General features: G+C 38.7%; 1 protein-coding gene across 2 annotated transcripts in view; it reads right to left on the minus strand.

Moving 5' to 3' along the window:
* Positions 1-1,405: 1,405 nt before the first annotated feature.
* DEPTOR (DEP domain containing MTOR interacting protein) overlaps positions 1,406-14,145 on the minus strand; it is a 129,995-nt gene continuing 117,255 nt past the window's right edge. Inside the window, exon 10 of one of the 2 annotated variants that reach the window (XM_073330244.1) lies at positions 1,406-2,662. In XM_073330244.1, the coding sequence (XP_073186345.1) occupies positions 2,534-2,662 (129 nt within the window). In that variant the 3' untranslated portion in view covers positions 1,406-2,533. The remainder of the gene's footprint in view (positions 2,663-14,145) is intronic. The other variant, XM_073330243.1, reaches the window with a different exon arrangement.

The following is a 14,145-nucleotide window of genomic DNA, read 5'->3' on the forward strand; positions in this document are numbered from 1 at the left end:
TAAGAAAACAATATGGAGATTGCCATTAAATGGCAGGCAAGTAAGGGCATTCAAATTGCAACAGAAACGAATGTATCTCATGAATCAAAATGCCGTATTCTATAATGATATGCACAAAGCTCCCCTTCCTCCCCACTGCATTCACTTCTTGCTAAGGTCTCAAGAGCTCTCTGTATTTCATTATGAAACTAAATTCTGAACCAGTTTCATAATTGCCTGGAGGATACAGGGAAGTGGTAGCAACATATTAACTACATCAAGAGACATAAAATACAAGTCCCATGCTGATATTAACAAAATGCTAGTCATTGTCTGTAAAAGAACCCTTTGTATTTTAATAATTAACCCATCCTAATATTTAGAAGTTAGATTTAAAGAGAAGTAAAGGATATAACAAATTAGAAGTATTTGGGGAAGCATTACCCTTCCTATATACACTGAATCGCAGCTATTATAGCACACTAGCAATTTCTCTGGGACTTTATCTTACTCCTTTTAATCAAGTTCATCTGAAGCTGACCAAAGCCCTAAATGCTCTCTACATTAATGCCATATCACATAACATTATGCAGTATGGAAATTTTAGTATGTTTGAACCCTTTTGCAGCAACCTATTTATTTTAGTTGCACTTAGCATTATGGAACTACCAATACATTAGTGAGGTCTGCTGGGGGTGCTAGATGTGTACAAGCATTCTTCAGCTATGTTAATATAAGGGATAAGCAACTGTGATACAAAGTGACACATTAAAAGAATTCCCCCCTCCCCCCCAAAAAAGGCTTTTATACAGGGTTAGTACAGGGATGGTATTCTCAGCTGCATTTAAGATCTTCTTGCACTGGTAAACATGAAGGAATTATGAGGAATTTTTATTGTGAGTAAGTCATAAAATACAGTTTTTTGGCCATGCTTAGAAAATACGCAAACATACAATTTCACTTTTGACGTTGCAAGCTCATATAATCTCAAAGTCTTACCACTCCTTTGATCAAGCCTGTGCAAATATCTGAGTGAGTGAAAATCATACTGCAAGAAGAATGTGTGATGAGGCCAATTCCTTAATATAAACATAGTCAACGCTCTTAGTAGGGAAAAATACCAAAAATAGGTAGTTAATTCTTTTGGGTATTCTCGCACTGAAGGTCAAGCATTCATTTTTTTAATTTAAAAAGTATTACTGTATATAAACTGAACAGTACCAGAATGCCTACAATCTATAGATATACATATTTATGTTTTGTGAACAAGACTGTATACATTCAATTAATCTCAGTTTGAGAGACCTATGGCACGCCAGATATCACAGAGTTGAGAAGCAATTTAGATTCAGTAAAGTATATCATTCAGCTATACATTTTAAAAATATTTTTTCACAAGTTCATCAACAAAAATTCCTGCTTGGTTTTAAAATGAGGAAGAGTCAGTTAAATACAACATGTTATTAATGCATCAGATGTAAATTATGTGATGCATCTGTAGTTTTCAAGCATTTAATGGTTTGAAAATGCTGATAATCAAAGACACATTCAAGTGCATTGCTTCAATTTGAAGTGTACTGTACCGTATCCGAGCTACTAAATATTTCAATGCTAATGCTAACATTGTGATTCTCTGACTTCGGCTCTCTAACATGTTATCATTCTTCTGATATCAGGGATAGCCAAGCTTTGTGAAAAGAACCACATCGACAAGTTACCAGGAGACTAAGAGCCACATGTAGTTTAGACAGAAGGTATATAGACCCAAAATTTTCAAACTTGGGCTCCTAAATCTGTACTTAGACATCTAGATAAGAGGTCTGGTTTTCAAAGGCCATATTTTCAAAATGAAAAATTAATGCACACCTCCATAACATTTCTGTGTTCTTGTATTTTCCTTCGTAGAACAATTGCTGCAGGTTTTTATAGGGCTACCCAGCTCTGGAAAATCAGTGCATTCCACAGAAAGGCACACACTTTTTTCATATCTACGAATTTTAATGTTGTCTGCTACTTGTTTGAATTCCCTGACAATAAACGCCTGAAGTTGATCACCTTTCTCTTTGCTCTATGATTAGAGAGAGGGAGCAGAAGCAGGCAGCTGCTCTCCTGGGGCCGCACTTTGGACACACCTGTATTACACGGAGGGGAGTACACTAACATTCATATGCCATGCCAACCATATTGAAAGTCCTTACCAAACATTCCTCTTTTCAAGTATTGTGATCACATGGTTGAATGGCAAGGGAAGTTACTTGCAGCCTTTTAAGCAGGATACCATCCCAACAGATACAGCTGGATTGACAACTAAAGACCTGGTCCTTGTCTTCAGCAGAACAGTTTGCAGGATCAGGTCCTAAATGATAACATGATGGTATATACTGTTCACTTCTTAGCATATGAATCACAGCTACGATTGTTAAACTGAAGGGGAAAGCACCTGAAAGACAAAATAATCTAGTTAGACAAGGCAAGGTTTCGCCCCCTTGTGTTGTTTGGCTTTGCACTGATTCTTCTATTTCTATTCACAGCTTCCAGCGAGGAAATTTCCTTCTCAGGAGTCTAATTCCTCCATCACTTCCATGACAATAGTTCGAGGGCCAGTCAGAATGAGATTGCTCACTGTCCTGTAGTCCACATGGAGAACATTGAGTCCATTCACAGAAACCACAAACTGACAGACCTACAGAGAAAAGAAAAGGGGTGTATTACAATTGCGGTGGACTTAGGCTTCTCTTTGTGGTAGCAGATGCTACAATATTGACACTGTATTCTACTCAATCGGTTCATTTCTCCAGTGGGTAAAATTCATACATTTTTTCACATCTGCTGATACCCTGCCAATAAATAAAGAGTAAATAAATGAAAAATAAAATAATAATAATACCTCACTGAAAGAGTTCAAATATACCAATATGCAAGGAGTTAATTCCCCGTTTAACTCACTTGCTTCTTATGTCTGAAAAGATGAAAAGGGATAGGTAATGAGGCAGGCGCCTGACTGACTATTCAACCAGATGCTAAGTACCTAAGAACCCGATTTAAAACTCACTGAGTCTTTCCATTGACTTCTGTGGGCATTAGATCAGGCCCTACACTGGAAAGTCAAAGAAGAAATAACAGAGGATAGCAGCAATCAGCTCAATTCCGATAACTATGGAGACTCAGGCATTTAGACACTATGGTGTTGGATACTGAACTTTACCAGAACCAGCCAAGGCAAACCAGAATGATAAGACTGTTATGCTTATGCTTCTCCCTCCCTGGGCCTTTTTATCCATAGGAATAATTTTTTTTGTATGAAAACAGACAAGAGTTATATTTGGCACACATAAGAGTTCTATAGTTTTGAAGGATTCCACCACTAAAAGGTTAATTTCTAATTATAGATGTCAGGAATATCACTGGAAACGGCAGGATCTTTCAAAAATGTGGAATTTTTAACTACTCCTATCATTCAATTTTTCATATAATACCATGATTCACATGGTGCTTTACAAATCTATAGGACAATAAGACTCTGAACCCAAGCAGTCTACAGGCTAAAGCCCTGATTAGTGCTGTTGAAATCAATAGCACTAATAGCAGTCAAATTAAACACATGCATACGTGTTTGCCTACGGGCATAGAATCAGGGCCTAAAAGTGAAATCCTAATCCCACTGAAGTCAATGGCAAAGATTTCACTCTAAGAGACCAATTCTGTGAGATGCTAAGTACCTATTATCAATGAGAGTTAAAGTCACTTAGCACTAGCGTTAGTCAGAAAGTGCCAGTTATTTATTTTTTTTGCAGGAAATTTTTAGAAAAACTCATTTTTTTTTTAAATTCCCTGAAAACATTTTTCAGATTTTCATCGAAAAACTGACCAATTTGAGGAAGTGAAACGTTTTCAGTTATAAATTTATTTATTTTTGGTTTTTTAATCAAACAAAATGAAAATTTTCAATGAAAAATGGCCACTATCAAACAATGTTCGGATGCAAAATATCTGACCAGATGTAGTTAACACTTAAAAGAGTCAGACAGAATCACCCAGAAAGGAGGAGGCCATGCCATTCATGCATGCTAAAAAGGCCAGAACTGTGGATTGAAAGAAAAAGACAATGTTATTCATTCTGCAGAGAAATGCAGCCACCTCTGAGTCAACTCAAAGTATTTTATAAAGTCATAATGTTTATAGTTTTTGTATCAATGTTTTTTAAAGGTATTGCATTACGGTTTGTTTGTTTTTTTACTGTAAGTAAAATAATTGTCACAGGAATGTCTCATGAAAAGGATACTTTCATCGTGAATTTACCTTATTCATAACTGATAATGAGTGCACATTAAACCCACTTTAACTGTGAAAGATGTTTATATTCTAATCTGTTGTGGTTTAGGGAGGCAATGTGATATAATAATTAGAACAGAGAACTGGGAAATAGGGTACCTCATTTATATTACTGTTTCTGCCACTGATTCTTTGTGACTTTAGCTAAGTCACTTAACTTCTGTGCCTCAATATCCCTTTCAGCAAAATGAGTATCTCATGGGGCTGTTGTTTTGTACAGTATTTTTATATTTTATTTTATATTATTTACTGAAAGGTTCTATAAAAATCCAAAGTATTAATAAAAAAGAACAGGAGTACTTGTGGCAACCTTAGAGACGAACAAATTTATGCGAACATAAGCTTTCATGGGCTACAGTATTAATGTATTAATGTGGCTCTCAAATCTTATGAACAGTATGGCCTCTGTGATTTCATCTTAGGGTGACCAGACAGCAAGTGTGAAAAATCGGGACAGGGGGTGGGGGTTGTCATAAATATAAAGGGAAGGGTAACCACCTTTCTGTATACAGAACTATAAAATCCCTCCTGGCCAGAGGCAAAACCCTTTCACCTGTAAAGGGTTAAGAAGCTAAGACAACCTCGCTGGCACCTGACCAAAATGACCAATGAGGAGACAAGATACTTTCAAAGCTGGAGGTGGGAGGAACAAGGGATCTGTCTGTCTGTGTGATGCTTTTGCCGGGAACAGAACAGGAATGGAGTATTAGAACTTGTTAGTAAGTAATCCAGCTAGAAATGTGTTAGATTTCCTTTTGTTTAAATGGCTGGTAAATAAGCTGTGCTGAATGGAATGTATATTCCTGTTTTTGTGTCTTTTTATAACTTAAGGTTTTGCCTAGGGGGATTCTCTATGTTTTGAATCTGAGTACCCTGTAAGGTATTTACCATCCTGATTTTACAGAGGTGATTCTTTTACTTTTTCGATAATTAAAATTCTTCTTTTAAGATCCTGATTGCTTTTTCATTGTTCTTAAGATCCAAGGGTTTGGGTCTGTGTTCACCTATGCAAATTGGTGAGGATTTTTATCAAGCCTTCCCCAGGAAAGGGGGTGTAGGGTTTGGGGGAATATTTGGGGAGGAAGACGTCTCCAAGTGGGTTCTTTCCCTGTTCTTTGTTTAACATGCTTGGTGGTGGTAGCATAGGGTTCAAGGACAAGGCAAAGTTTGTACCTTGAGGAAGTTTTTAACCTAAGTTGGTAAGAATAAGCTTAGGGGGTCTTTCATACAGGTCCCCATATCTGTACCCTAGAGTTCAGAGTGGAGAAGAAACCTTGACAGGGGTAATAAGAACCTATATAAATCAGGACTGTCCCTATACATTATGAATTCTAGTCACCCTATTTCATCTTCACTCTTCAGACCCTGTGTGCCATTACAGGAACCTGCAGTAGACATCTCTAACGTCAGGCTAGATCTCTCTCCCTATCTCACCCCCCGCAAACTCCAGTGCATTCCAGGATGTGGACACCTGGAATTCAGCCTTGCTGGTAGCCTGGACAGTCAGCAAAGTGGGATGATGATTCTACTGGAGTTTTGATGATAATATGCCTAGACAGTATGTGCTTTGTCAAGAAGTCACAAGATGGACAAGACCACTGCCTTCATTTTTTATTAAAGAAACAAAGGGGAGGGGGAGAAAGCCCCTGGGGGGGGGGAACCTAACCATTTTAAACAAGGGAGCTATTATTCTGCTGTCATCCAGTTTCTAAAAAATATTGTTGTTCAATTTCTGAAATGTTGACTGAAATATTGCATGACAGTTGCTGACAAGGGGCTTAACAAACGGGCTAGCATGTTGCTTGCTAGATTTCTCACTTGCCATATTAGGCCTGGTGAACACAAAGATCTTGTACCAGTATAACTATGGCAGTTAGGATTATGATTTTAACCAAAATAATAACAGTACAACCTCTAATGTGCATGCAGACATACCAGTATAAAGGTGCCTTATACTCATATAGTTTATTTCCTTTCCCATATGGGAATAAGCTACAACTGGTATAAGCACATTTATATTGGTATAACTGCATCCACATCAGGGAGTTGTGCGACTTTGACTATACCAGCATAGGACTGCACAGAACCACATAGTTAAAGTGGTCTACACAAACATTTAATTTATGGCAATCTACTTTGCACTAGCCTGCTGAGTACTGACTGTCCCTGCAGACCCTGATGACATGCACTAACAGTTCATTAGTGTGCATTAATCTAGTCCCAATTCAAATCAGGGTAGATCAAAGTGTGCTAAGTGTTAGTGTGTGTCAACAGAGTTCACAGGACAGTTAGTGCATGGCAAGCTAGTTGAGGTACATTCATACCCCAAGTTGCCACAAACTAAAAGTTCATGTAGACAAGTCCTTATCAGTTTAAGAAACTTGGCTGAAAAGGGTAACGCATCAGCCCACCCAAAGCTATTTCTTAACTATCATTTAAAATGTTTACAATACAGATTTTGACTTTGTCTAAAGATGAAAAAGTGATCTCTTTCTCAACCCCCCAAAGTATTTTCTAATGCCTTCTGCAGCTTTCCAAAACTGTATCGAGTTTCACTGGATTATAGTTCTGGCTTCAGTATAATAGTCCTGTTGATTTAAAACAGAGTTACAGCAAAAACATGGTCTCTTGTGGCTTAATGCAATCTTTGGAGGCTGAATGACTGACACTTGTTTTACCTGCTGTATATTCTAAAGTAAAACTTATCGGTAAGGTTTATTCCTTTTAAAATATTTCCTGTGCAATGTAGTCTTAAAATGATAATGTGCATCAAATGGAAATGAAACATTGAATGGAAAAAGTTAATAAGCATCAAATGGAGAAAGTAAATAAGAAATTTACTCCTTCTCATAACACAAGAACCAGGAGCCACCAAATGAAATTAATACGCAGCAGGTTTTAAACAAATGAAAGGAAGTATTTCTTCACACAACGCACAGTCAATCTGTGGAACATTTTGCCTGAGGATCTTGTGAAGGCCAAGACCATAACAGGGTTCAAAAAAGAACTAGATAAATTCATGGAGGATAGACCCATCAGTGGCTATTAGCCAAGATGGGCAGGGATGGTGTCCCTAGCCTCTGTTTGCCAGAAGCCAGGAATGGGCACCAGGGATGGATCACTTGATGATTACCTGTTCTGTTCATTCCCTCTGGGCACCTGGTATTGGCCACTGTCTAAAGAGAGGATACCGGACTAGATGGACCTTTGGTCTGACCCAATATGGCCATACTTATGTACTTATGAAACGTGGTATGGTCTCATTTGTTTTACTTACTGTTAATCCTCCACACAAATAGCTAATATTGTATTGCTGTCTCGATGGGAGTTACAAAATGAAAGAGGTGGGGCCTTCCTACTTATTTTATGAGTTTTTTGGGAGCCTGGGTTACAAACTAACTATGATTTAATATTACAAAAAATAATAATCCTCACATATCTTCAGCTTGCAACTACAGCTGTTAGATGACTGTACCATAAACATGCAAAATTCTCTCCGTTTCCATAGATTAATATGATGGATAATAAACTGAAGTTAAAGTTCCTCAGAGGGCCTTTTATTGATCATTTCCTCATACAGATCTTTAGGGAACCTGATATGAGATGAGATTTCAGTGTCACGCTTCCTGGAACTTCAAGGAATGAGTGGATATAGAACAAAGAAACACCATTTTGCTAGCATGCATGCATAACCAGTGGAGATATTACAATATCTAAGCAGTAAAGTGTAAATTACTGTAACAGACTAGTGAAAAATTAAGTAACAGAATAGTGAAAATGCTCTCTCTTGCTTCATTTAAAATTTCTTTAAGTTTACAAGTGTGGGGTGTTACAGGGACAAACTGCAGAGCTTTGCAGTATCCTGCTATTTCAAAGTTAGCAGCTTAGATTTGCTTTGCTGAGGTAAGAATCTCCACGAAAAATTTTAAAGCATTAAAATATTTTCTATCCAATTGCAAAGTCATTATCATAATAAAAATAACATGTATTTAAGTAATGCCAAGAGAACTCAATTGGAACTGAGGCATCACTGTGCTATTATTCAAACACATAGTAAGAGATAGTCCCGGTCCCAAAGATTTTATAACCCTATGGCCCTGATCCTGCAACTGGATCTATGTTGGCAGACACGTGTGCCAGCATGAAGCCCTGTGGACTTCAGTGGTACTCCATGCAAGCTCAGTGGTCTGCCCGTGTGTTGTGGTTACAGGACTGGTGTCTGAGACAAGATGTGACAGGTCGGGGTAATATAGGGTTGCCAATTTTGGTTGGACGTATTCCTGGAGATTTAATCACATGACATAATCTTTAGGGCTGTCAAGAGATTTAAAAAATTAATCACAATTAATCGCATGGTTTAAAAAATTAATCACGAGTAATCGCACTGTTAATAATAGAATACCATGTATTTAAATATTTTGGATGTTTTTTACATTTTCAAATATATTGATTTCAATTACAACACAGAATACGAAGTGTACAGTGCTCATTTATATTTATTTTTATTACAAATATTTGCACTGTAAAAAACAAAAGAAATAGTATTTTTCAATTCACCTAATACAAGTACTTTAGTGCAATCTCTTTATCATGAACGTTGAACTTACAAATGTAGAATTAGGTACCAAAAAAACCTGCATTCAAAAATAAAACCATGTAAAACTTTAGAGCCTACAAGTCCAATCAGTCCTACTTCTTGTTCAGCCAATCGCTCAGACAAACACATTTGTTTACATTTGCAGAAGATAATGCTGCCTGCTTCTTGTTTACAATTTCGCCTGAAAGTGAGAACAGGCATTCGAATGGCACTGTTGTAGCCAGTGTCGCAAGATATTTAGGTGTCAGATGTGCTAAAGATTCGTATGTCCCTTCATGCTTCAATCACCATTCCAGAGGACATGCGTCCATGCTGATGATGGGTTCTGCTCGATAACGATCCAAAGCAGAGCGGACCGACGCATGTTCATTTTCATCATTTGACTCAGATGCCACCAGCAAAAGGTTGATTTCCTTTTTTGGTGGTTTGGGTTCTGTGGTTTCCGCATTGGAGTGTTGCTCTTTTAAGACTTCTGTAAGCATGCTCCACACCTCGTCCCACTCAGATTTTGGAAGGCACTTCAGATTCTTAAATCTTGAGCCGAGCACTCTAGTTATCTTTAGAAATCTCACATTGGTACCTTTTTTGCATTTTGTCAAATTTGCAGGGAAAGTGTTCTTAAAATGAACAATATGTGCTGGGTCATCATCTGAGACTGCAACAACATGAAATATATGGCAGAATGCAGCTAAAACAGAGCAGGAGACATACAATTCTCCCCCAAGCAATTCAGTCACAAATATAATTAACACATTATTTTTTTAACAAGCATCATCAGCATGGAAGCATGTCCTATGGAACAATGGCCGAAGCATGAAGAGTCATATGAATCTTTAGCACATCTGACACCTAAATATCTTGTGATGCCGGCTACAACAGTGCCATGTGAATGCCTGTTCTAACTTTCATATGACATTGTAAATAAGAAGCCGGCAGCAGTATCTCTCATAAATGTAAACAAACTTGTTTTTCTTAACGATTGGCTGAATAAGAAGTAGGACTGAGTGGACTTGTAGGCTCTAAAGTTTTACATTGTTTTGATTTTGAGTGCAGTTATGTAACAAAAAAACCCTATATATTTAAGTTGCACTTTCATGATAAAGAGATTGCACTACAGTACTTGTATTAGGTGAATTGAAAAATACTGTTTCTTTTGTTTATCATTTTTACAGTGCAAATATTTGTAATAAAAAATAATATAAAGTGAGCATTGTACACTTTTTGTATTCTGTGTTGTAACTGAAATCAATATATTTGAAAATATAGAAAAACATCCAAAATATTTAATAAACTTCAATTGATAGTCTATTGTTTAACAGTGAGATTAATCACGATTAATTTTTTTAATTGCGATTAATATTTTTGACTTAATCACGTGAGTCAACTGTGATTAATCGACAGCCCTAATAATCTTTAATTAAAGATTAATCTTTAATTCTTGGAGACTCCAGGCCAATCCTGGAGGGTTGGCAACCTTAGTATAACAGCATAAACAAGGAACCAGTGCAGGGGAGGAAGAGATGAGAGTAACAGTGACAGGAACACAGAATACATTACACAGAATAGCTGTGTGCACAATTAGCAGGCTGAGTCAAAAACTTTACTGTGAAATCCTTACCTCATTGTAGTCAGTGGGAGTTTTGTCATTGAGTTCTATTGTTACTATTAATTACAGTACAGTATTACCACAGCGCCTGGGATGCTAGTTATGTAACAGGCCCCCATTGTGCTAGGCACTGTACACAGAACAAAAAGACCCTGCCCCAGAGAGGTTACACGTATAACGCAAGAGACACCAGAGGGATATAGACAGATGGAAGATCACAAGGAAACAGTGAGACAATATTGGTCAGCATGACAAGCAGTGGTCTCAGCAAACCTAACTATTATCCAGTTCCTTGTAGGCATGATGGCAAAGTTTTAAGGAAGGTTCTGAAGAAGGTTAATCATAGAATCATAGAATATCAGGGTTGGAAGGGACCTCAGGAGGTCATCTAGTCCAACCCCCTGCTCAAAAGCAGGACCAATCCCCAATTAAATCATCCCAGCCAGGGCTTTGTCAAGCCTGACCTTAAAAACTTCTAAGGAAGGAGATTCCACCACCTCCCTAGGCAACGCATTCCAGTGTTTCACCACTCTCCTAGTGAAAAAGTTTTTCCTAATATCCAACCTAAACCTAGTAGTAGTAATGAGGTAGCTTGGAAGGTTTTTATGGGGAGTTCCTCCCAAGTGTGAGGGGCAGCAAGGGAGGTAGTGGGGAGGGGTTGGGGGGAAGACTGAGAGCTCAGTTTTAGCCATGAGTTTAGCTTGAACTGATGGCTAGACATCCACACGGAGATCTCAGAAGGAGAGGCTGAAATTGTAGTTTGGATCAGAGACTGCTTCTGGGGGTAGGATTTCACCCAGAACTTTTTAAAACTAGTCATTCCTACTGGCCATCTGCCTACTGATAATCTGAGAATTCACTAATATTATATGACGACCATTTACAAACAAATATTTAGTTCTTAAAACAACATTTTTGTATTGATTTTACAATTAACATTAGCTTTCCTTCCCTTTACAAAACTGTTCTTAACATTGTTTCTTTGATTTTAGTATGCACAATGTTTTAAGTTTGAGAGAAAGTCTTGAAAGATAAGAAGTTCCTAGAAATTCCTGCAGCAACACTTGGCATAAGTGAGTATTGCAGAATTTCACTGGAACAGTCCCAAAGAAGCACTTAATTTTATAGATGCCTGAAAGCAAATATTAGTGAGGCCACTGAAGTAAAGAGCATTAAAGCAGGGGTGAATTTCATCTCATCATTTATATTACGAGAAAACCTGGCAATACATTCACAAAATAGCAGAATAAGACCCTAACTTGGAACTGGTTTCTGTTCTTTTCCCTTCCGTGTCAACAACCAGTGCTGATAAAGAAAATTAGAGACCATTTGTACTTCTTTTTTTAGGAAGTCCAAGCAGTTTTACAAATTGCTACCATTTCGTACCAAAAGTGCAGTTTTAACAGATACAAAATAGCAGATCACTTTTTATTTTAAAAAATACATTTATCATAGAATCATAGAAAATTAGGGTTGGAAGAGATCTTAGGAGGTCACCTAGTCCAACCCCCTGCTCAAAGCAGAATCAACCCCAACTAAATCATCCCAGCCAGGGCTTTGTCAAGCCAGGCCTTAAAAACCTCTAAGGATGGAGATTCCACCACTTCCCTAGGTAACCGATGCCAATGCTTCACCACCCTCCTAGTGAAATAGTTTTTCCTAATATCCAACCTAGACCTCCCCCACTGCAACTTGAGACCTTTGTTCCTTGTTCTGTCATCTGCCACCACTGAGAACAGCTGAGCTCCATCCTCTTTGGAACCCCTCCTCCACACTTCAGGTAGTTGAAGGCTGCTATCAAATCCCTCCCGCCTCACTCTTCTCTTCTGCGGACTAAATAAGCCCAATTCCCTCAGCCTCTCCTCATAAGTCATGTGCCCTAGCCCCCTAATCATTTTTGTTGCTGTCCTCTGGACTCTCTCCAATTTGTCCACATCCTTTCTGTAGTGGGGGGCCGAAAACTGGATGCAATACTCCAGAAGTGGCCTTGCCAGTGCTGAATCATAGAATCATAGAATATCAGGGTTGGAAGGGACCCCAGAAGGTCATCTAGTCCAACCCCCTGCTTGAAGCAGGACCAATTCCCAGTTAAATCATCAATTTTTTTTTTTTTTTACAGGTTTATTTGAGCCTAAGCTTCAAGTTAGGCACAGTACTTATGTCCTGTGTATCCTAGAATCTCAGGGTTGGAAGGGACCTCAGGAGGTCATCTAGCCCAACCCCCTGCTCAAAGCAGGACCAATCCCCAACAGATTGAATAGAATAGAGGGGAATAATCACTTTCCTCGATCTGCTGGCAATACTCCTACTAATGAAGCCCAATATGCCGTTAGCCTTCTTGGCAACAAGGGCACACTGTTGACTCATATCCAGCTTCTCGTCCATTGTAATCCCCAGGTCCTTTTCTGCAGAACTGCCGCTAAGCCAGTCAGTCCCCAGCCTGTAGCGGTGCATGAGAATCTTCTGTCCTAAGTCCAGGACTCTGCACTTGTCTTTATTGAACCTCATTAGATTTTTTTTAGCCCAATCCTCCAATTTCTCTAGGTCACTCTGGACCCTATCCCTACCCTCCAATGTATCTACCTCTCTCCCCCAGCTTAGCGTCATCTGCAAACTTGCTGAGGGTGCATTCCATCTCATCATCCAGCCCCAAGACCGACCCCTGGGACATTCCGCTTGATACTTGCTGTCAACTAGACATTGAGCCGTTGATCACTATCTTTTGAGCCCGACAATCTAGACAGCTTTCTAGCCACCTTACAGACCATTAATCCAGTCCATACCTTTTTAACTTGCTGGCAAGAATAATGTGGGAGACCGTTATCAAAAGCTTTGCTAAAGTCAAGATATATCACATCCACTGCTTTCCCCATATCCACAGAGCCAGTTATCTCATCATAGAAGGAAATCAGGTTGGTCAGCCATCAATTGCCTTTGGTGAATCCATGTTGACTGATCCTGATCACCTTCCTCTCCTACAAGTGCTTCAAAATGGATTCCTTGAGGACCTGTTCCATAATTTTTCCAGGGACTGAGGTGAGGCTGACTGTCTGTAGTTCCCCAGATTCTCATTCTTCCCTTTTTTATGCAATGATACAGTTTGAATCCTGGGCCCAGTGAAGTCATTACTGACTTCAACAGTGCCAGGATTTCACCCATACTCATTATCTGTGCAGTTGTGGTACCACCCAATTAACAGCAAATTTCTAGTTCATGAAGTTGCCACAAGTATGATTCAGTTTTCTTCCAGAGCAAAACCAAGTTCAAATGGATTGTTGGGTTTCAGGGGATACTTCCATCAATAGATAATTTCTGAAAATACCTGGATATAGTGCTGGATAGAGTCCAGGTATTTTTAGTTCTCCAAAATCCTTCCAAATATTGTTAGCACCCAACACTAGAGACCGAAGTATCCCCTGAAACCACCACAAGCCATCTGAACTTGTTTCTGCTGAAGGAGAAAATGGAACAATGCTTTTGTAAGTTCTTTGGGACAGAGACTGCCTTTTTGTTCTGGGTTTCTACAGCACCTAGCACAGTGGGGTCCTGGTTAGGGTTGTCAATTTTGGGTGGGCATATTCCTGGAGGTTTCATCACATGACATAATCTTTAATTAAAAATGAATCCTTTA

Source organism: Lepidochelys kempii, chromosome 2 (genome assembly GCF_965140265.1).
Source record: "Lepidochelys kempii isolate rLepKem1 chromosome 2, rLepKem1.hap2, whole genome shotgun sequence".
Taxonomy (NCBI): Eukaryota; Metazoa; Chordata; order Testudines; family Cheloniidae; genus Lepidochelys; species Lepidochelys kempii.